The sequence below is a fragment of the Periplaneta americana genome, chromosome 15 (genome assembly GCF_040183065.1).
Source record: "Periplaneta americana isolate PAMFEO1 chromosome 15, P.americana_PAMFEO1_priV1, whole genome shotgun sequence".
Taxonomy (NCBI): Eukaryota; Metazoa; Arthropoda; class Insecta; order Blattodea; family Blattidae; genus Periplaneta; species Periplaneta americana.
Genome location: NC_091131.1, coordinates 142,136,116 through 142,161,042, shown reverse-complemented (window position 1 = coordinate 142,161,042; position 24,927 = coordinate 142,136,116). Strand labels below are relative to the sequence as shown.

The 24,927-nt window shown below is 35.0% G+C and overlaps 1 protein-coding gene across 19 annotated transcripts in view; it reads right to left on the bottom strand.

The window, feature by feature from the left end:
* Positions 1-24,927, bottom strand: part of Ufd4 (ubiquitin fusion-degradation 4-like) — a 465,356-nt gene that overhangs the window by 338,978 nt on the left and 101,451 nt on the right. For all 19 annotated transcript variants that reach the window (XM_069848281.1, XM_069848285.1, XM_069848292.1 and 16 more), the window contains 2 exons: positions 22,767-23,001; positions 5,236-5,463 (listed from right to left, as the gene is read on the bottom strand). In XM_069848281.1, the coding sequence (XP_069704382.1) occupies positions 5,236-5,463; positions 22,767-23,001 (463 nt within the window). The remainder of the gene's footprint in view (positions 1-5,235; positions 5,464-22,766; positions 23,002-24,927) is intronic.

Below are 24,927 nucleotides of genomic sequence, written 5' to 3'. Positions count from 1 at the left end.
AGAAGCAAAACTCCGTTTTATTAATAAGTAATGCGAGGAAACTATTACGTGCTGACTCCTTGCTCAAAGGAGGAGGAAACACTTTATGAGCAAGCTCATTTTCCTCAACTTTATTAATAGGAAACGGAGGAAGCTCACAAAATTTGAAGCAAACTCATCTTCTTCATCTTTATTAATACCACCCAGTGATTTATGCCAGAAATGCATAAAATAAAGTGAAGCTATTTTGAGCTACATGTATATTGTTACTGATCCAAAGTATCAAACAAATGTGGAAATAATTATTATATAAAGCACCACTGCATGATGATAGTATTATCATAGCTTTTACAAACATTCAGCTCTTGCTGGCTGCCTGAAATCCACCACTAATGCAGACAGTGTCTCTTACTGTGCATTTGATTGTAAGACAGTGTAAGCAAAGGACACGGGCGGGGATTTCTCTGCTTCCCTGCATTACCCTTTCGTGCTGATTTAAGCATTTATCTGCTACATTTTCTATTTTATTCAGAGCTATTTCATTTTGCCACTTCCAATTTGCCCTACTCCCTATTAGGGGTATTTACTCAAAGAGCACACAGTCCAACAAGAGTGTAGTAGCTTTAATTTTCTATGTTGGGTGCATTGTAACGAGCTGAAGTGTAACTTGTAAGAAGGTGTCTTCATAAGCGATGTTCTGATAAATAAATGACTTTTTATTGCTGAGGATTATATTAGTTATTGGTAAGTTACAGTTTTTATACTAATCTTGTAATTTTGTGTATTTTGAAGTGTTTCTTTGTCAGGAAATAATTTTAAAATATTTTTTACAATGTGCATATGGAAAACGTTCTTCCATAACCTATAAGTTCCCACAAAGTGGGAAATCAGTTATAGCATGATACTTCAATCTACTGAAATTTTTTGTCACTACAACCAGGCCTCAAAAAGGATGCAAAATTGGATCCCTCAAAAGTGGATGCATATTCTTGAAGAATAGCAGCAAAAACTTGTTCTAGGATGTTAGTATTTCTTACTGATGTTTATAAAGATTAATTTTTATATGAAATTTTCTAATGAGTATACTTTTGTATAGTTACAAATTTTTAGAATAAACATCTGTCATTCTTCATTTTAGACCTGCAGTGTCATCTCTGTTCTGTAGATTTTATAAAAGAGTACCTACTCTGAAAAAGGCGAAGAATTTTAATCTGTGGTACAGGAATTTTCCTTTCGACCAAGATAATATTTATGGAGGATGATTTTCTATAAAAACATGACATCTAGACCAGAACCCAATCAAGAGACTGAAGAGAGGGAGCCTCAACAGAAAGTTCAATTAAATCCTGATGTAGAGGAATCTTAACAAGACCATCAAGATACATCTCAAACAAATTATTCTCTCATCCTGACGATTCTGATCTGCCTACCTTCAGCAATTCACCAAAAAGGAAGAAGGCGTGAAAAAAAAAAAAAAAAAGAAATTATGACTTCATCCCAATATATAAATACTCTGGAGATATCAGGGAGGAAGCAAACCAAAGGAACTGGGTAGTCTAATCGGCCAAAGGAGGAAAAAAAGACTGAGGATTGAGTCAGAAACTCCCACAACATGCAAAGAAAATTACAATACTTTCTATCCAGATTGTGAAGAAAAGTAGCGCATTAGGAACTGTTGACAGAAGACTGAGTGTAATGTGAAAACTGCAAAGAATGGTGGCATGAAGCTTGCTCATCTATGAGGAAACTGGTATATTTCATTTGTGACATATGTTAGCGCATACTCTTGAAGGATTGAATGCACATTCTTAGATGCTTGTTCCTACAAGAGTTTGCAATGTCCAAATTTTTATTGAAGTGCCAATAACTTTGTATACTTCCTTGTGTAACTGATTTGTGTTTTATAATTAAATAAACAATGTTCAAGAAGTTCACTGACATAAAAAGTATTTACTTTATCACTCTACTTTAATGCTGGCATGCAAATTAATTTATGTACATACTCTTAGTCCTTTCCCCTACCAATCCCAGATAAGTAGATCTGAAAATGCAATCAATTGTAATCTTATTCATAAACCATTTTCTTTCTTACTATGCACATTCCCCTCCCCCCCTTTTCTTCCCCCCAAACTAAAACTTTGGGCTTCTTTTCGTTAATTTTCAGGACCCAAGTTTTGCAGAAACTGTTTAATTCATCTATCGCTTTTTGTAGCCCAATGACAGAAAGTGCTTCAATAGCACAATCATGTGGCAAAAAAAAAAAAAAAAGTAGGCCTGGAATAAGTATGTCATATAACTAGAGACGAGAAATCCATGCAAATGCATGTTTTTATAGGAACATAGAACACAGCTCAAACTCGTACTTATCCATTTCATTACTTTCTGGTTTCAAACATGTGTACTTTTTCCGTGCATATTTGCATGTTTTGGCCTTTTTGGGGATAAAAACATGCATAATACATATTTAAGCAATTTTTAGCTTAATAATGTATATAATATACATTATATTCAGTTTAATGGTTTTGAGTGGACACCTAAATTTCTCGATTTTTATGTCCCTTATTTTAGCTTCAAGATCAGCATTGAAGAAGGAAAAGAAAATAACTAAATAACAGAAAAATGAAATAAAATGTTAAGTTTTCAGAATAAGATATTAGAGGACCTTTCCCTGGACAGAAGTTCACTTTTACAACATTTTACTAACAACCCTCTACAGACTGTGTGTCATAAGTGGATTTATTAAGTTGCATATTTTGAGAATAGTAGAGAGTAAATATACAGGATTCAAAGAAACTGCCGACAAATAATTTAGGTCAAAAGCACCATCTTTCAGGGAGGCTGTAAATTCTCTACCTTTTTCAATATTAGTAGCAATTTAGATTCTTCTAAAATTGGAATCATTTGCTAAACTGTTTTTGCAGTGTGTGTGTGAACCTCTAAGTGGTTAATGTGTTTGTTTATTGTTTGCGTGTGTTAATGTAGTTCTAATATTCCTCCAATTAAAGGTTCCAAAAGTGTACTCTTTGCACAGTGGATTAAAGGAAAAGATTTTATTAGATCAGATGGGGTTGTCATATTCTGCGATTGTTGCAGTAAAGAGATAAGCACTGCTATTTTGTTTTCAAATATTTTCTATGGCAGTTGTTCTTTGTAAAAAATTACAAAACTTCTTTAACTTCGATGTCCGTTTTAAAATCGTATCTAGGTAACCATAAGGTCTATTATAATTTCAGATAAAATGTACTAAAAATTTCAAGTAGACCAGTATGTCGCATATTTCACATATTGCAAGACTGCAAAAAACAAAGAATCTGCGAAGAATTTCATAGATCCCGCAGTTATGCCTTTGAGGAAGTGGGTGTAGCAGAGGAAAACAAATTGGACAGTGTCATTAATGCGAACCTGGACTACGGATTCTTTTGTTCAGTGAAGAAGGTTATTTGTGGCAAAAACTTGAATGAAGAATTTGACCTGACACGTCACAAATACGTTCATTCAAGTTTGCATCCGTAACTTCTTGCAATGTAGAAAGGTCATTCTCTGCCTACAAAAACATATTGATTGACAAGTGTAGGAACCACACAGAAACCAATTTAGAAATGTTGTTAGGTTGTTAACTGTGCAAAACAGTGAAGTGAAATAAGACATTTGGAATAAAAATGAAAGTGCATATTTTAATATATTTTTTGTTTGATCGTGCATGTTTCATAGTTTGACAGCGCATCAATGCATGCATATTTTGGGATTTTATAGTGCATGAAATTCTCGTCTCTACATGCAACATTAGGCAATGGAAATTCACATTTACAATTTTATTTGGAATATCATTAATATGTTAAATAAACAAGGGGTCAGATTACATCCCTGTCTCACATCTATAGTTTGCTCTATCAATTTGGATAAACTATGTCAACAGGATAACAGCAGCAGAATTACAAAAATGATCCTCTGTTACAGCCTACCATGGTAAACACTTATAATTTCTGAACCAATAACAGCAAATGTATGAAATCTGTTCTGAATTACAGAGCAACTGTGAGAGATTCCTCAGAGTAAATGTTGACAATGTCTTCCACCTGCATTCATACACAACTGTACTTGTCGCACCATATTCCATAACATTCTCCAAAGTATATTCTCATCAATGTTGCTGATTTCATTCCTAATGGCTTTTCAGAGTTCAGCAAGTGACCACGGTCTATTCTTGTATCTCTGTCCTTAAGTTAATCCCATAAGAAGAAATTCTGAAGAGGTTAGGTCAGGTGATTAGGGGGGGGCCACCGATTTTTTTTAGATTAGGTGATCAGCGAAGAAACTGGCTATAAGTTTCCTGGAATCGTTAGATGTATGACATGAGTAGCTTGTCTCCTGGCTCAATCAACACAATGATTTCTTTGGTGAGTTCACTAAACATCCTCGAACATCATCAACACAATCTTGACTCATTGCAGGTCTGTTTTTTCCACTCTGCCATCGATAAAATTGTTGGCCTGGTTGGAACACTGCGCACACCGAATTCTCTTCAAAATGCCCATTGTGATTTAATCAAGGAATTTGTCTTCCAACACGTTTTCATAATAAAAACATACTGCCGAATTCAGAACTGCATGTTCTGTTATCACTGCAAAAACTAGAGACTGCGAATAATTACTAATATCCATCAAAAGTCATAAGTCACCAATGGATGGTAGTAGTAGTAATATAGATTCTCCCAGAGCCACTGAGACATTAAACTCAATTTAAAGTTCATACTAGCTTCCAGAGGGAAATTGTAACTCATTAAAATTGTAAAGGTTTATATGGATCACTCTGTATAACCAATGTCTACAAATTCCCTACATTTCACTGAATCCTATTTGAATACATATGTGGAGATTCCTATTATGAAACACTAATATCTTTTAACATTCACATCACTTACAATTACACATTTACAATAATATTAAATGATTACAATATGCAAATATCAACTTCAATTAAATTGTGCAATACTATTTACAGCTATTTTCCATACTATTTGTAGATGAAATAAAGTCTCTTATTTGTTGGTATTATAAACAATGTGTTTTGTATATATGGAAACAATCCAGGAATCAAAAGTGTATCTCCTTATCTGGGAGCATAATGTATTATTTTATTTATGCAGATCTACATATGTCTTCTTAATAATAGTTCAAGAAATAAATTGCAAACAGTAATATCTATAAGTTTTCTTAGTAGTGCTACTGAGATGGAGAAAAAAGAAGTTGAACTTACATGACTGTCTTCGTGTTTCAGAAGAGTTGAAAGGGCTTCAACACAAGTGGGGAGAGAGGAATCTTGTGGTTCCATTTTGGTGCAAAGACGGGAAACTACAGCCATAGCAGAATGAAGAGTGTCCTTGTGCACACGGCAGCCATTATCACGAATGAATGAGAGTACACAGTTCAGTCCTCCAGCCTCAAACACAGCTCCTGCTTCACGAGTGCAGATCAGCTCTAACACCTGTAGGTAAACAAATTCATCAAAAACATCATCACCACCACCTCTATCATGCAACCCACAGGTCTCTTTTGATCTCAGTATCATTCAAAGGTCGTTTATGAGGTCTGCTTGGGTCTCATCTTCCTCCTGGTTGGTTTAATTAATTAATGAAATTTCGAAGTCATATTCAATCAATTCCATCTGCAATTCATAAGAACACATATGGCAACATTTGTTATGTATTGTACTGTTTCATAACAAGGAAGACAAAGAAGAGAGCAAAATGTACAGTCCAACTTGCATGCTGGTAAATATTACCCACATTATGCACATTTACCGCAACATTTTGCAATATTCTGAACTAGTAAATGAACTCTCTCTAAAATTAAACAGAATTTGTGCATACACTAGTATTCTAATAGTTTAAGTGAATACCTACTCCTAAATACTCAGAGAATTTCTTAAAAAGAAAAAAATAACAATTCTTTAAACATATATCATCACTAGTCCTCGAATTTTTAGACATTAAAAATCAAGTTTTGGGCACCTCAAAGAGGCTTAAAATGTATTAATTTCAGCTATAACTTAGTGAAATTAGGTTCTAACTTAGTGTAATTATTGGGCATTAAAATATAATGAATACATGACAAAATTCATACACAAAAATTTATAAACCAAACTGTTTACTTTCATCTATACAAATGTTATTCGCTGTTTGGTTAACTTTCATTGTGAACAATTAGCTGCGCAATACATTACCACAATCTTTTCTAAATTGTTGAAGGTTAAACTGTGCCTTTTGTAAGTGAGAATCATTTTAAATGCAGAGAAAGGCCTTCCAGCAGAAACAGATGTACTATGTGCAAACTTGAAAGTCCCCACTGGCACATAACATTAATATCTGCAATACTTGCATTTTTCCCACTAATATGAGACATATGGTCCAGCACAAACTCCTGAATTATTCTTTTTGTACACTTTCCCATTTACCTTGACTTTTTCTCCATAAGCCATTGTAAAATCATCGCATATTTTGCAGCAGTTTTTCGGCATTTCATATATCAATTATTTCTCCACAGAATAACGCATCATAATAACACTAGAAACTTCTTCAGTTGAATGAGAATCAACAGAAAATCCCACTAACAAAGTTTTTACTATTCGTTCTCTCACCTCCACTTCTTTTACTGCATTTCAGGAAACTCATCTGCTTTCAACACATCACAGTCTCATTGTTACTCTCTCTAGAGCAACCCTTATCCTTGTGAATATGCAGCCAAATAAGGAATAAATAAAAAAATAGGCTAATAATTTCACAGCTTGTTTTGATTTTGGCATTTCAAGCAAGAAATCACGAAAACAGGGCAAAATCATTATTTTAGGGCTTTTTAAAACATTTTTCACAGCTGAAATAGCATTTTAGGCAATAAATAGAGAAAATCAACCCTAATCACAAGTTCAGAGTACTATTAAACTCTTTGGGGGACAAAAGCTAATTGGAATTTCCTGGCCTCTGATTGGGTCAAAAATCATGACTGAATTTGGGGTGTACTATAAGCAGTAGTATGAGCTGCTGCCAGGAAGTCAAAAGGAGGATATCTATGGCAAAGGAAGCTTTTAATAGAAAAAAAGAGCATGTTCTGTGGACCTCTAGAAAATGAACTAGGAAGAAACTAGCTTTGTGTGGAGTGTGGCATTGTGTGTGACATTATATGGGGCAGAAACATGGACATTATGATAAAGTGAAGAGAAGCAACTAGAAGCATTTGAAATGTGGATATGGAGAAGTATGGAGCATGTGAAATTGACAAACAGAAAGAAATGAAGCTGTGCTGGAAGAAAGAATGAGGCTGAAACTAATCAGGAAGAGAAAAGGTATTGTCTACTGAAGGATGCTCTGGAAGAAATGATGTACATGCGTGTATCCAATGCCTACCCACTTCACTTACATGATTCGGTTCTTCATATTACAGATAGATAGCAGGACTGTGACACATTTTTCAAGTTGCACACTACTTTGGCAGCCACGCTGTGCATGATGTGTATCTATGTTGAGTTATGTTTTGTATTAGTGTGAGTTCGTGCAAGTGTAGTGTAGGGAATGGGTGAGGATGTTGATGAAGATGAGGAAGGGAGAAGTGAAAATCCAGTGTTGACACATAAATGGGAGAAAAGTGGGGCAGAAGAATATATTAGATGATAGACAACATTAAGATATATGGATCATATGCAGAGACTAGGAGGAAGGAAGAAAATAAGAAAGATTGGAGAATGCTGGGTTTACAGTGAAAGACCTCTTCTTGGGAAAAAAATTGTGAATGAAATAAACTCTTTCTGTAGCTTTGATGTTTTCATGAAATGTATAGATCTGTATTTCATTTTCATTTTCTCGTAAAGAGACGAAATAGGCATCTGCCTTGTAATCAGAGATCTACTGTAATCATTACTAATTTAAGATACTGTGGTATTTCACTTTGTGAATAACATTTAAGCATTAAGTAGTAATACTAAATGTATTACATATAATTAGAGACGAGAATTCCATGCAAATGCATGTTTTTATAAGAACACAGGACATAGTTCAAACTTAGTACTTATCCATTTCATTACTTTCCGGTTCCAAATATATTGTAAATTTATTTCAACTCAATAACAATGTAACTTTATTATCTCAACAACAGGATTTGCTCTCCACACAGTAACACAGTATTCGTTAGTGCACTCCACTGACGACAATGACAATTTACTTGGACTATTACGAACAACAATGAACTATTAATCTTAACTAACATTTACAAAGCACTACCTACAACACAGAACAGTCAGTTCTCAGTTCGTTTGTCTTGGCTAGTTCTTCTAGCTCAGTCACTCGCGTTCACAGAATCTCGAACCACAGACCTTCAGAGACGATCCGCTGAACTTCGAACTCAGGTCCCCCCAACTGCGGTCCACTGCACTCGAACTCCGGGCTTCAGGCTCCACAGTTACGGACACAACTCAAGTCGCGCTCTGGTCTCGAAGCTGGCTTCACTGCTACACAAGACTGGCTTGCTGTCCACTGACTTACTCTCTGACTGAATGAATCACACTGCCCAAGTTCACTCGCGTTTCTTCTTTTATAACCACAGCGACGTAGCCTGGAAAGTTCGAGTTCGCGATTTTTCGACCAGAGTCCAGATAGCACTCCAGAGAAAGCACTCGAACAATCAGGACCCCTCCTCTCCGCTGCGATCACTCTTTCCCCTTTCTTCTCTCCGCAAGCACCAGATGCGCGTGCAACCCGCCCAAAACACGGACGACTTAGCCTCTCCTCCGTCAGTCGTGAGATCGAATCTCACGTTGCCGTCACAATATGTACTTTTTCTGTGCATATTTCCATATGCATAATGCATATTTAAGCAATTTTTAGCTTAATCATGCATATAATATACATTATATTCAGTTTAAATGCATGTTTTAATGGTTTTGAGTCGACACCTCAGTTTCTAGAGTTCTATGTCATTTATTTTAGCCTCAGGAATCAGGATTGAAGAAGGAAAATCAATCAATCAAAGGAAATTATGGAGCATGTCGACTCCATGTCGATTTCACAAGGAAAAGAAAAAGAAAAAAAATAAATAGCAGAAAAAGGTTCATTCAAGTTTGCACACATAACTTCTTGCGATGTACAGAGGCCATTCTCTGTCTGCAATACATATTGACTGACATGCGCAGGAACCTCACAGAAACCAATTTAGAAATGTTAGTTAACTGTACAAAAAAATTTAAATAAGAAATTTGGAACAAAATTGAAAGTGCATATTTTAATGTACTTTTCGCTTGAACATGCATGTTTCATAGTTTGATACTGCATGACTGCATGCATATTTTGGGATTGTATAGTGCATGAAATTCTCGTCTCTACATATAATATTGCCTCCAAAGCAAGCAATAAAGCAAGAGTTTCATTTTTTTTTTTTTCGTAAACATAATACACAATTACAGTTAAAATGAAAAATTGCGAATTGCAACAGAATCATGACTAAGAGGAACTGAATCTAGTGCACTGCAGTCTCATTCCAAAGAAATCAGAAAGTTTTCATCATTTCATAAAAAATAATTTCATAAATGGATAGGAAAACAACATCTTTAGAAATACCACGTTTGACAAGTGCATCTGAATTTTGTAACATTTAACTAGGGAATGGATTTTTTGGTAAATGTTTTTTTTTCTCTATGTAGGATTAAAATCCTGTAATTGAGATAATAATATCGCACCAAGAGTCACTCCTATATATAATATCAAATTGTATTTTACATAAAATACATGTTTTAAGATAATTGTTTGTACAATAAATATTACTTACTTACTGGCTTTTAAGGAACCCGGAGGTTCATTGCCGCCCTCACATAAGCCCGCCATTGGTCCCTATCCTGTGCAAATTAATCCAGTCTCTATCATCATATCCCACCTCCCTCAAATCCATTTTAATATTATCTTCCCATCTACGTCTCGGCCTCCCCAAAGGTCTTTTCTCAACTAACGCTCTATATGCATTTCTGAATTCGCCCATATTAAATATTACTATTTTAAATGTGGTTAACAGCCCTTTTTTTTTTTTTAATTTTTGATGTCATATTCTACGAGTAAATTTTTCAGTTTATTGGTCCTGCAGCATTGTCTTTACTTGCGTAGAAGGAATGAAGAATAACCTTCACATGTCAGATTACTCATATGATAGCTTTATGCCATATGGTAGAGCAGCATTTGATTTCTCATATCAGTTCTAAAGACCTTGCAACATTTGTTTAGTTTACAGATATACACAATTACCGTCACATTTACAAATTTAAACTGTAAATTAATTATTACTTTCCTACACAGTCTCCTAGACGATTTATACACTTATCCCATCATAGCACAAGCTTGAACAATCCCTCTCTGTAGAAATTCGGCCTTTGATGTTCCAACTACTTGAACGGTATCCTGTGCAGTTGCATCATCCAGAAATAGTCCTCCTACCAAGATATATCTTCAGTGGGCCAAACAAATGAAAATCGGATGGGGCTAAATCCGATCTGTAAGGAGGATGCTCCCTAATGTTCAAGTGAAAGCACTACAAGGGTTCCTTTGTCTGCTGTGCAGTGTGATGTCTCAGATTGTCGTAAAGAAGCTTAACACTTCTGAACAAAAAAAAATGAGTTTCCTGTAGCATGCAAGCAACTGTTGCTGCGGGAATGTTACTTCATGGTCAACCCTTCTATACTGCCAATCTTGTAGAAAATCCATAATTAAAAAGTGGATCAGCAGTCTCAAGTAATGCAGCATTTTCTGGCAGCATGCTTATCACTGTGGATTCACGTTCAACTTCCAAACAAGTGCTCGTCCTCACATTCAGGGTCTTCAGAATGTCGTGAATATTATTCAGATTTATGAAAGACTTATATTTTGGCTGATATTTCTCTATATAAATTTAACAACACTGAGCTTTTGAGTATATGAAATTGGATCCTCCAGATGAATCTACTTTAAGGAAACATTATCCACGGTGCTATAAGGAAACAATGCAAAATATCACAGGTGTGTGTGAAAATGGGAAAATATGGGTATGCATTGATGAGACTATGGACTCTAGTGGCAGAGAAGTGAGAAATATAGTTGTTGGCGCACTTCAAAATGACGAAGTTGTTGGCACACGGTTGTGAAGGATGTTACCAGTAAATCGTATTACAATAGCTAGGTTGTTCAAATATACTTGGACTTCTCCAGATGGATTGACACACAACCGAATAGATCACATCTTGATAGATAAACGGAGACATACTAGTATAGTAGACATTCGAACTTTCAGGGGGGCAGACTGTAATTCTGACCATTATTTGGTAATTGGAGAATTAAGAGAAAAACTATCAGTAGCCAAGCGAGTAGAGCAACAAGTTAATATTACTAAATTCAATATTTTGAAATTAAAGGACGACGAAACTAAGCAAAATTATCAGGTCGAAATTTCGAATAGGTTTGCCACTTTAGAAAGTTCCGACGAAGTTGAGAAAGAATTAGATGTTAACAGCGTGTGGAAAAATATCAGAGATAGTATCAAAATTGCAGCTGAGCAGAGCATAGGTTATTATGAAACTAAGAAAAAGAAACAGTGTTTGATGAAGATTGTTGCATTGCAGTATAAAGAAGGAAACAGGCAAAATTGAAATTCTTACAGGATCCAGTTGAGGAGAAGAGAGATAATTATTTCAATGAAAGACGGGAAACAAGTCGTACACTTAGGAATAAAAAGAGAGGTTACTTGAAGGAAAAAGTGAATGAGGTAGAAACAAATAGTAAGAAAAAAAACATTAGAGATTTATATAAGGGTATAAAGGAATTTAAGAACGGATATCAGCCAAGGGTAAACGTGATCAAGGATGAGAATGGTGACTTGCTTGCAGACTCTCCATCAGTCCTAAACAGATGGAAAAACTATTTTGCGCAACTACTAAATGTACATAGGCCAAATAGAAATGATTGGGACGAAATTGAAATACAAACAGCTGAGCCATTTATACCTGAACCCACGCTTTCAGAAGTCGAAATTGCGATAGAAAATCTGAAAAAGTACAAGTCTCCAGGTATCGATAAAATTCCAGCAGAATTAATACAAGAGGGTGGAAGTGCATTATATAGCGAAATTTATAAACTTGTAGTTGCTATTTGGGAAAAGGAAATTGTACCAGAACAATGGAAGGAGTCCATAATTGTACCTATTTTTAAAAAGGGGGACAAAACCAACTGTGGTAACTTTCGAGGAATATCACTTTTGTTGACGTCATACAAAATTTTGTCCAATATTCTTTTGAGAAGATTAGCTCCGTACGTAGATGAAATTATTGGGGATCATCAGTGCGGTTTTAGGCGTAATAGATCGACTATTGATCAGATTTTTCGTATTCGACAGATAATGGAGAAAAAAATGGGAGTATAAGGGTACAGTACATCAGTTATTCATAGATTTCAAGAAGGCATATGACTCAGTTAAGAGGGAAGTATTATATGATATTCCTATTGAATTTGGTATTCCCAAGAAACCAGTTCGATTAATTAAAATGTGTCTCAGTGAAACATACAGCAGAGTCCATATAGGTCAGTTTCTATCTGATGCTTTTCCAATTCACTGCGGGCTAAAGCAGGGAGATGCACTATCACCTTTACTTTTTAACTTCGCTTTAGAATATGCCATTAGGAAAGTTCACGATAACAGGTAGGGTTTGGAATTGAACGGGTTACATCAGCTTCTTGTCTATGCGGATGACGTGAATATGTTAGGAGAAAATACACAAACGATTAGGGAAAACATGGAAATTTTACTTGAAGCAAGTAAACCGATCAGTTTGGAAGTAAATCCCGAAAAGACAAAGTATATGATTATGTCTCGTGACCAGAATATTGTGCAAAATGGAAATATAAAAATTCGAGATTTATCCTTCGAAGGGGTGGAAAAATTCAAATATCTTGGAGCAACAGTAACAAATATAAATGACACTCGGGAGGAAATTAAACACAGAATAAATATGGGAAATGCGTGTTATTATTCGGTTGAGAAGCTTTTATCATCTAGTCTGCTGTCAAAAAATCTGAAAGTTAGAATTTATAAAACAGTTATATTACCGGTTGTTCTGTATGGTTGTGAAACTTGGACTCTCACTCTGAGAGAGGAACATAGGTTAAAGGTGTTTGAGAATAAGGTGCTTAGGAAAATATTTGGGGCTAAGCGGGATGAAGTTACAGGAGAATGGAGAAAGTTACACAACGCAGAACTGCACACATTGTATTCTTCACCTGACATAATTAGGAACATTAAATCCAGATGTTTGAGATGGGCAGGGCATGTAGCACGTATGGGCGAATCAAGAAAAGCATATAGAGTGTTAGTTGGGAGACCGGAGGGAAAAAGATCTTTGGGGAGGCCGAGACATAGATGGGAGGATAATATTAAAATGGATTTGAGGGAGGTGGGATATGATGATAGAGACTGGATTAATCTTGCACAGGATAGGGACCGATGGCAGGCTTATGTGAGGGCGGCAATGAACCTTCGGGTTCCTTAAAAGCCATTTGTAAGTAAGTAAATAAGGTTGTTCAATGAAAGTAAGTATTTATTGTGGTCAACTGATGTCAAATATGATTGTGTGTTGCTTTTGGGTCATTCCAAATAATTAGGGACAGTATAAAGAGAAAATACAGGTTTGTAAAAAAAATAACTGTTGACATATTTGCATTGTAGGGGATTAAAATTTTATTGGTGACACTGTTTTCAGCTTCTCCATGTATGATTTCATATTTACTGCTGGTTGTTTTGCATAGCACGTCTAAGTAAAAAGATCTCCTAGGAAATTGTAATCTTCAAAGTAAGATTTTTCTATATAATAAGTAAATATTAACATTATGCTGTATCATGCTTTCAGGAACATAATGTTCTTTTCACAATATAATGATAGTTGAAGTAATTGTAACTTTCTATGTATATTAAAATTGTTAGGTTATGATATAGTATGTAACATGTAATGAAATTTACCAAACCACAATTCTTAGTATTGCATCTCTTTCAATAGAGAAAGAGATGTGTTACTGCATATTTTCCATCGTGAACATGATGTCAAATAAAATATATGTTAATCTGTATGCATTAATTTTTTCTGTCTGGGTAATAGGGATATTGTTTATGTAATGTAAGTTATCATTAATATCAAATGGACAGGCAAAGGCCACTAACAGAACAAATGTACATATTATATCTGCTGGATTTTTGCCAAATGCATGCTGTATATATGCACACAATATTTGAGGTTATGAAGTTTAAGTTGTCAATTTTCTCTTATACCAATTTTTAATTCTTTGTTTAATGTAGATTGCCTTTAAGTGGAGCTGAGAAAATGAGGAGAAGGAGACAAAAGCTCAAGGAGAAGGGACAGCATGAAGAATATAAGAAAAAGAGTAGAGAAGCTGTTTAAAAAATGTAGGGAAAAAAGAAAACAGGAGCTTGCTTCAGAACAAATAAAAATCAATGAAGAAAGACAAAGACTCGGGAAGCAGTTGCAAAGTTCAGAAAACAAAAAAAAAAAGAAATGTCACTGAAGATAACTCCTGAATCATCAAATATTTCTTTCTCCATTTTTCAAAAATACATCAAGCCTTGGTAAAGCAGCTGCTAGGACAAATCATTAATTACCAAAATCATCCAGAAAGAAGACTGTTATCAAGAAGTTATTTGAGACATTTGTTTGAACCTCTATCAACCAACAGGCCTTCCAGACCATCAGCACTCAACCTTGAAATTACAAAAGCAATAGTTGAATTTTATAATAGGGATGATGTCTCTCGACAAGCACCAGGCAGAAAAGATGCTGTAACAATGAAAGAAGATAACATTAAAAAGAGAGTACAGATTCGATATTTAATGTTTTCATTAAAAGAGGCTCATATAATTTTTGCAGCGAAAATAGTACAGTGATAATGAGGCGCCCGAGATCAAAATGGGCTATGTGACTTTTCTTAGAAAATGAGTTATTGACGTCATTGGCAAGTTTGGGTTGAAAACTTTACACAGTGAAAGGTTTAGTTTCAAATGATTTATTTTAGATGTGTAAAATGCATAGAAAAAATCAGTACATAAATCAGATGTAGGAAATTTTTGCACTTTTCTTAAAATTCACTTTGGATAACAGAGCCCATATTGATCATGGGCACCTCGATTGGAAAAAGCAAATCTGCATAACTGAGGCCAAAACATATTCTGTTGAGCAACAGACTCCCCCATGAAATCTGTCTCTGCAAATATCATGAGAACTTCATAAATGCAGTTAAAGCACTTCATAAAATACATGGTCCAAGATTTCCAGAATAAGTTATACAAGCAATTTACCAAACCTTTGTTTGTAAGGATTCCACAAAAAAATTGGTTTTCAAAATGTGAAACAGTAAAGATCTTATGTACAAAAGACTTCATGAATTACCTATAGATGACATGGTTCATATGGAAAGAGTGTGAAGGAAGACTGGTAAAAGTGGAAGAAGAGGAAAGTGTTGACAACTTGATTGGCCACCTACTGACTATTGGGTCTAAATTTTTAGAACACTGTTATATTTAGAGAGAACAATCAAAGGCCTATCAAGCAGAAAGGACAGCAGTAGAATCAACTCCAAATATGGCATTAATGCAAGTTGACTTCTCTGAAAATTATACGTGTGTTGCACAAGACGAAATTCAAAGCGTCCACTGACGGCAAGGTCAAGTAAGTGTGTTTACTGCTGCTATTTGGCATTCAGGAACTTTTCATCCATATGCCATGGTACCCGATGTTCTTGACCACACAAAAAAACACAGTTATTGGTTATATTCATAGGCTTCTTGAAGATTTACCTTCATCTGTTACTATGGTTAACATTTGGTCAGATGCATCTAGTTCTCAGTTCAAGAACCGATACATTATAGAAGGAATGAGAACTCTGGAGAAATGGCATGGGAAGAAAATAACATGGAATTATTTTGCAACTTCCCATGGGAAGGGGCCTGTTGATGGGATTGGTGGAGAAATTAAATGTCAAGTTTGGATGAATGTGAAAAGCAGAAAGTACATTGTGAACAATGCCTCAGACTTCATCCGAGCTGTGGATCCATCATCAAAAGTTTCAGCAATTCCAATGACCAATGAAGGGTTTCTTCAGAGAAACAAAAATGTATTATCTAATAATTGTAAACCATTTCCTAACATTGTCAAAATACATCACTTACAAACATATAATGGTGAAACTCTTGGGTATACAACTACTACTACTACAGAAGCAAAGACCACGAGAGATAGAAAATAACAGGAATATCATAATATTAAAGCACAGAGTGTTTAACAGTGTAATTTAAGTTACTACAAGCTGTAATGTAAATTAACTGAAGTTTATTTTTTATAGGATTATTTTGCATTCAGTAATAATTAATTGTATTGTGTAACATTTCTACATGTCTTGTGTATATTCTGCAAAATTATGCAGTTAACAGAATTACTAGCAGAGCAGAGTTTTCTAAGTTTTCAGTAATGTATTACATTTTTGTCTCAAATTGTAAGGAAAGTTGCCAATGGTGTATTAATTTAATTTATATTATATACAACAACATTACAAAATGTTCTTGATGTATCTGTTCTCTATGGATCAATACTATTAAGTAATAAATAATACAATATTGTGTTCAATGCACTTCTTTAGATATTTATGGTAATATTTAATTGAAAATGTCACTTTGTAATGTAAGTTACCCTGGAATGACCCTTTTACTGGTTTTACATGAAGAAAGCTGCCCAAACCTTTGTAAGGGTGTTGCACAAAAAGTTCCAGATACATAATACTGCGCATGCTCATCTCATCAAAATTACAGTTGATCAAATAACACATTATTCAATCATTTAAATTTGCTGTACAGTAGAATCTCTCTTAACAAGCACAAAAAGGACCAGGCTAATCTGGATACGAGATTTTGCCGGATAATTGAATAATACCGATATATACAACAACAAAAAAAGTTCGTATTTCATGGTGTCAAATGTTGAAACTGCAGTCATATGTAGCCATTTTACTCTAAAGGGAGACGAAATCACAACCTATGGTACGGAAAGCAGACATGTTACTCTTTTTAATAACTAAGAGTCAGGCCATTCTTTTGCAGCGAAGTGTACAGTCTTAGAAAAAAGTTTTGTCACACAGATAGTCCCAGAAAGGAGGCAGTTCACATGATCAAAGGACGAACGACCTGGCTCACAAGAGGACTAGTTGTTGTTGTTTAGTCAACTGTCCAAAGACAGGTCTGGGTCCCACAAGTGACACCAACAAGGCATCACTCATGAGGCAACTAAGCCAGGAGATAATGGGGTAGTATGGCCAGTTCCTTTCCCCCTCCATTGCATACATCGCCGACTAGTTACATATTACACTAATCAGACTTCAGAAGCATACAAACAATATTCTTCTTCCTTTGACACATATCGTCAAGTAAGATGTTCTGCCTGATTAACACTGGCCAACAAATTTTTTGTTACATTTCTATCAACAACTGTTATTAACTAATTTGTGGGTGTTGATTTCAGATCTGAGGTTAGTTTTTTTCTGAAAGCTCTGGTTTGTTTGCAATCGACATATGTCAAAATTTCAATTTTCAATTTTTACTCATTTACCTCACAGCGTATGTGGAGAGATATTTGATTAAAATGTCTTAAAATTAGCTGGGCAATAAAGATTAAATTGCAATATATTCGAAATTTCTTCAGTAATACAAACTGAAACACATACATTCATAAACTCTCTTAAAATTAGTTGATTAATAAACATTAAATTGCAATATAGTCTAAATTTCTTCACAGCTACAAATGTAAACACACAGTCATAAAGTGCTTGCAAAGTAACACATTTGTTACTATGCCATTATGTACTCGTAGTAGAACACACTTCAGACTGTGCTTAGAACTGTCTTCAAGTAAATGGCAATCATTTGCACTGTATAATATAACCCCTAATTCCTGTAGAAGACCTGAGACATTATGACAATAAACGAACTTATTCTCCTCTGTAAAATATGAAAGAAAAACCTCCTCCCATTTTTGGGAGTATGAAACTTTTGTGTTGGAGCTCAGTAATCCTTTTTCTTGCAATCTAGAGGCTAACACTTCAGTTGCATGTTTGGAGAGATCCAAATCACGCACAAGGTCATTCAGCTCAGGCTGGTTAAACTTCTGAGGACTCTTCAATACTAGAAGAATACTTGTCCTGGGCTATTCCTTGAGTCTCATCACTTGCCTCCGAATTTTTATCATCTTCAGATGTAGTAAATCCTTTAAAAACTGGAACTGACAGCTCATCAGAATGCACAGTAGGTCAAATTGCTGAGGGGATACTGGGATATAAGATGTTGCCTGTTTTTCTTGCCAATACTCTTTGTATTGACGAGACAAAAATAGCAATCACTTCTATGTATGATCCTTTGGTTCTCGCCAGGTCATGGAAATTCCGAAAGGTAAACCCTTACATTTCCCTTTTATCCAATCACGCAGCATTTCTTCGCAATTGTGACATACACAATGGGGCCCATTTCTTGTGTTGGTCCCCAATATTTAGTCGAAGTATGCTTAATAAGCACGCCTCACAAAGGATGTTATTTTATACCTTGTCAAACAAGGGTGAAGTACCCATAAATGTAGCAGAAACTGTCTGGGTTGTTTATACATTGATGTCTCTTTGTAGCCATGATCAGATGTGAAATAACAAAGAAAACAATATTCATATCTAAACAATATTATCTTATTACCTGTCAATAATATAAACATAAATGGCTAGAATGCAAAAGTTCGAATTGCATGGAAACTAAAGCATTGAGAAAAAAACAGTTTTCAAATTCGAAATCAGCAAATCTCATGCAACTGGCATTTCGAAAAAATTTGTTGGCTAGTGTAATAGATGTACATATCAGTCAGCACCTCAATCAGAGATAAGGACTAGTTGGGGTAAAAAAATTAGTTTTATTTCGCAGTATGTCTGATCACGCACTGCCTCCATTCTGAGACTTATAAAGTATCTGTGAGACAAAACTTTTTTCTAAGACTATATGCTCTGCACAGAATGTATGAAAACATCCAAATACTGTATCCCAATGTGGACACACTGGTATCGAATGGAAAGAAACTTTTTTGTTAAGTCATCAATGAAAAATTGATTTCTTTAGAAAAAGAAATCTCAAATTCTCATTACAGCCAACACCCAAATTCACTCAATGGGGGAACAGAGCTTGGCACAGTAGTGTACTGTGTAAATAATTTCTAAAGATTTAGATTGATTGCAAATGAACTCGGCAAAGAAGATGTTTCTTCAATAAAGATTCTTCAAAATTTATTGAAGGATAGCTCTTTGCTTTTTAGAAACAATGTGGCATACATTCCTCTTAATTTCAATTTTTTGTGCAACTCTATAAAGAAAATTAAAAGAAACAACAAATCTCTTGATAGAGACTATTACAGAGCTAGATGATCTTCTTCTTCCAAACTGCAGTTGGGTATAATTCCCGTTCTGCAACTACATTACAAACTGGTCAGTCCATCTCCGATGTGATCATCCTACATCTCTGTTCCCACAGGGATTGTAATGAAGAATCTTAAAAGGCAAATGGTATGCTGGCATTCTAAAAATATGTTGTTGTTGTTTTCTAATGCCAGGCGTTTGACAATTAAGTCATTTGACCTCTTGCACTCCAATATTTTTCAAAGATATTATCATGACCAGCCACTGAAGCACAGATTTTGAGGTGAGTTCCGAATCCATTTCTTGGTTTGAGTTGCACAATAGACAGTTAGGGGACTGATATATTCCAATTCTATGCAGGTGTTTGGCCAAACAATCATGGCCTGTTGCCAATCTAAATGCAACTACAGACGATTTTCGTGGTAAATCGGGAATTAACTGTGGATCTTGATGCAGAGAGTTCCATTTTTTCCCTTGGGATTGTGTTATCAAATTTTGTTTGTTGAAGTCTAAGTATGTAGATTTAATCTATCTCTTCACAGAGTAATACTTAGATTTAGTAACAGGTCTGTAAGTAGCAATGCTGCCCTTCTTTGCTAAAGCATCCGCATTCTCGTTTCCCAGAATTCCACAATGGGATGGTATCCATTGGAATACAATTCTTTTATTGAGTGATATTAATTGAGAGAGCATTTTAGTTATTTCTGCTGTTTGAGATGAAGGTGTGTGTTTAGAGACTATTGATAGAATAGCTGCTTTGGAGTCTGCCAATATAACTGCATTCCTAAATTTATTGATGTGGCATAGAAGATTCCTGAGACTTTCCCTTATTGCAATGATTTCACCATCAAAACTTGTTGTTCCATATCCAAGAGATCTATAAAGTGAGAAGAGACAGCACGTAACACCTGCACTGGCACCTTGTTCTCTGGAGATCAAGGATCCGTCAGTGTATAAATGAAGCCAGTTTTGTGGAGGGTACCTAATATTAATTGTCTCTAAAGACAATTGTTTCAGTATTTCAGTGTTTACTTCTGATTTTAGTATTTCTTCTGTTAAATTTAGATTATATTCTATATTTAATAGAATTCAAGGGTTTGGTTTAATTTGTAAGTTTTCTTTTAAATTCGGGATATTGATTTTCTGTTTTAATTCTTGAACAATGGATATGAAACTTTTTTGAGTTTTCAATCTACAGAGAGGACTGTATGAATGCCAATTGTTTCCTGGTAATCTGATCAGTTTTTCATATTGAATCAGTGCTTTTTCTTCTATTGTCATTTTGATGCTGTTAATATTAGTGAGGAATCTCATAGAATCTATTGGAGTTGTTTTGATTCCACCAGTAATGAGTCTGAGAGCTTGGTTTTGAACATATTCTATGTCGTTTATGAAAGGTGAAGTAATTAAAACTTCTCCGCAGTATGTCAGCACTGGCTGTATAAACATTTTGTATGTAGTGTTCAAAGTATTCCTAGAGCATCCCCATTTCTTTCCTGCTAGTCTTTATAGAAGGGAGAATCTTTTACGAGCTTTTTCAGAAATGTATTTCAAATGGTTGATCCATGTTAACTTACTATCGAAAATAACTCCAAGATATTTGGATTCATAAGTCCTAGGAAGGTGTTGGCCATTGTATTGGATATTGAATTCTCTTTCTTTTTTACCAAGTGAAAATATTTGGTAGTTACTTTTGCTTAAATTGAGTGTCATCAAATTTAATGTATTCCATTCATGTAGTTAAATCAACTACAGCTTTAAGAGCAGAATTTTGAATTTTGTCTCTATGACTGTAAGATCCGGAAGTCCACAAAACTATATCATCTGCAAATAGTGCTGTTTTCATGTTTGATTCCTCTAATAGGGAGGGTAAGTCATTTATATAAATATTGAATAAAGTTGTGCTGAGGACAGCACCCTGAGGTAGACCTCGATATGTTTGTCTGTAACTAGAAAGTGAGTTATTGAATTTAGTAGCAATGAATCGTTGACTAAGGAATTCTGATATCCATCTGAACATATTGCTGGAGATACCTAATTTCTGGAGTTTTAGTAATAATTTATTTCTCCAAACAGAGTCATATGCTAACTGAAAGTCAATAAATATTGCCAAGGTATCTTCTTTCTTGTTAAAACTGTCTTTTATTTCTTGGCCGAGGCGTATGACTTGTTCATTGGTAAAGTGTAGTTGTCGAAAGCCGGCTTGTCTTGGTGATAAAAGATTTTGGGATTCTAAATACCAAGTTAATCTGTTGGAGATCATGGACTCCATGGTTTTTGCTATCATGCTTAATAGTGCTATTGGTCGATAACTATTAACATCATGAGCAGGTTTCCCTTTTTTGTGAATTGGTACAATGATTGCTTTTTTCCAAGCTGCAGGAATTGAGGTGTTCCACGATAAATTGAAAATGGATAAAAGTACAGACTTTTACTCCCAGATGTTTCAAAAATTCGGAATGAATGTTGTCGGGGCCAGGAGATTTCTTGGTTTTTAAATTTTGTATAGCTAGAGTTAATTCTTTGGAAGTAAAATTTTGATGAAATATTTCAGGTTCTGTACTAGTAATATTGTTTTTATTATTTTTATGTAATTCTCTTTTGATAAATTTGTCAGTTTTTTTGGTATTGGTATGTAATCTGTGAGAGTTTGAGTAGTGTTTATTAAATGCATTTGCTATATCTCTACTATCTGTAGTGTTTTGTTATTATGAATAATAGGTTGGCTAGTATTTTCTTGTGTATTGGAAATATTCTTCAGAAAGTTACATGTTTTAGCGCTATCGGTTCTGTAATTAATATTTTCAATAAATTTATTGAAACTGTTCTTTTTTGCTGTTATGATTGCTTTTTTAAGAATGGCAGTCTTCTTCCTCCAATCTTGAGTATCTTCTGGTGTTTTCTAAAAATATGCTGTCTTCATTTTTCTTCATACTTATAAGACTTCATCCGTCATTTCTTCTACATTTCATTGGTTACTCAGATTTTCAATTCGTATATGTTCTCTCAGTGTAACGCCAGATATGAATCGTATAAATCTCTTTTTTGACGAATTAATTCCGTTTTTATCATTTTCACGTAATGTCCAACATTCACTGTCATATAATAGAGCTGGTTTCGCTATTATGTTATGAAATCTCAGTTGAATTTCCTTTCCCATTTGTTTTCCAAAATTTCTTTAAACCTATTTAGTCTGTTATATTTGATAAACATTTTTCTAGATGATACTGAAATAAAAAATCAATCCAAGGAGGAGGAAGAAAGATGAGAAGGACGAAACTATGAACTAAATGTGTACCTTTATGCACTGTTCAGCAAGGTCCTTGCTTGTGCGTGATGCTAACTCTGCAACTACAAGTCTGTTACAAATTGCCTTCACTGCACCATCCATGGCAATGATTCTGCGTGTGCATTCAGCCGATACATCTAAATAGTAAGTGATTGCTCGTGCAGTCACCTCCAACACATTGTCAGGAGCACATTCATCCAGGAAGATGCGGCACAATGCTGGCAGGAATGTACGTGGGGGGCAACTGTAACAAAACCAACAAAAAATTATATTAGCCTATTTTTATCTTCTTTGATCAGAATCATATTATACAAGAATTCAGTAGCCATAAATTAGAGTGAAGTTTTAAGGTGGGGTTGGACAGTTCTCATGTTGGAATCACTTCTAACAAATATGGAAGCATTAGCGACTATAGTAATAACACAATCTCTTAATGTTTTTGTAAATGATCTTTTATTTAACACAACTCGCAACTGACAGAAGTTATATCAGCGTCACCAGTGTGCCAGAATTTTGTCCCACAGGAGTTCTTTTACATGCCAGTAAATTTACTGACATGAACCTGTCACATTTAATCATACGGTACTTAAATGCCATTGACCTGAGTAGGAATCAAACCCGCAATCTTGGGCATAGAAGGCCAGCACTCTACTGACTGTGTCACATAGGACGACTCTTAAATGTTAAAGAGGATATCAAGAAGACGATATTGGAGGATGCTAGAAGATGCTACTTGGACTGCAAATGAACAAAATCAAATAAATACTATCCATTCTGTCACCAGTTGCCAAAGCAATTTCAAATCTGGAATTGATAAACCTCTATTATCAGATGTTCCACATTTATTTCGTAAAATAAAACAAGAGTTAAATAAATAATTGATTAAATGACGATCTTACTCGTGTTAATTGTGGAAGCATGTGCAGCTTACAGCTGTTTCGGTGCTTCTTCAAACCATCCTCAGAGCCTACTAGATCTCGGCGTCATCTCGAACTTCACTGCCTGTTGTGTGGGTGTTCGAGATGACGCCGAGATCTAGTAGGCTCTGAGGATGGTCTGAAGAAGCACCGAAACAGCTGTAAGCTGCACATGCTTACACAATTAACACGAGTAAGATCGCCATTTAATCAATTATTTATATTCAAGTGTTAAAAGTAGTGTACGAAAGATTCAACATGGAAGAGTTAAATATTGCGTTAAGATGAATAACATTATGCCCTATTATTATTATTATCATCTAATGAAAATAAATCAGTGATTCAATATCTTCATAACAATCATTGCGAATTTTGTGTTTAGCCAATTCATAATGGAGTTTTTATTTGCTTGGTCCAAGATATCATGGAGAAAGATTTATGAATGAGAAACTGAAAACTTCCATTATCTTCATCCAAAGCAAAGGTACATATCTGAATGTAAATGTAGGTCAGGTTTGGCAAATCTAGTACAGATCCAGAAACAAAATTTGGGCCACCACCAGTAAGCACTGGGTGTGCACAGTATGTTATAACTGGAACTTGGAAAATTCTGGTGGCCCAAATTTTGTTTCTGGGTCTGTACATATCGAATGCAGAGAGATTTTTGGGCCTGTGAAATATAGAGAAGAGTTGATCTTGCTGAGCCACATTTATGGTGGCAAAGTCTCTGCTCCAACAGCCATTATGTTCAGTATCAGTACAAGTTGTCAGTGTGCCACTCACTTCAGAGAGAAATTTGTCTACATTTTCGCACATTTGTACCAAGAAATGTAACTACCTTCATACTGCGATAGAGTTGCCAAATGTACGATTTTTCCCGGTACAATACGGTTTTTTCTCATTTTGTTCCACATAAGGTGTGCCTCTTAAACGTATGCTGAATGTTCCATTTTTTCAAAACCTAATTCTCTATTTTAAAATCTCTTAGTTTAGATCATAATGAAGTTGTCTGAAAAGTGCGCGATGTTTATCAAAGAGAACAAAATATTCTGTACTCATTGGTTCGTTCATTTTGTTCTGGGATAGCTTTGTGGGTAGACCTGAAGTGGTTAGTGTGTGCTGTGGCATAAGCGGGTGTAAATATTGAACCACGAAAAATCTGCATAACAATGGACAAGTTTCTGAATAAACAGAAGGAGAATGATGAAGTTACAAAGAAAAAATTAAGATTGCAACAATATCGCTCCATCTGA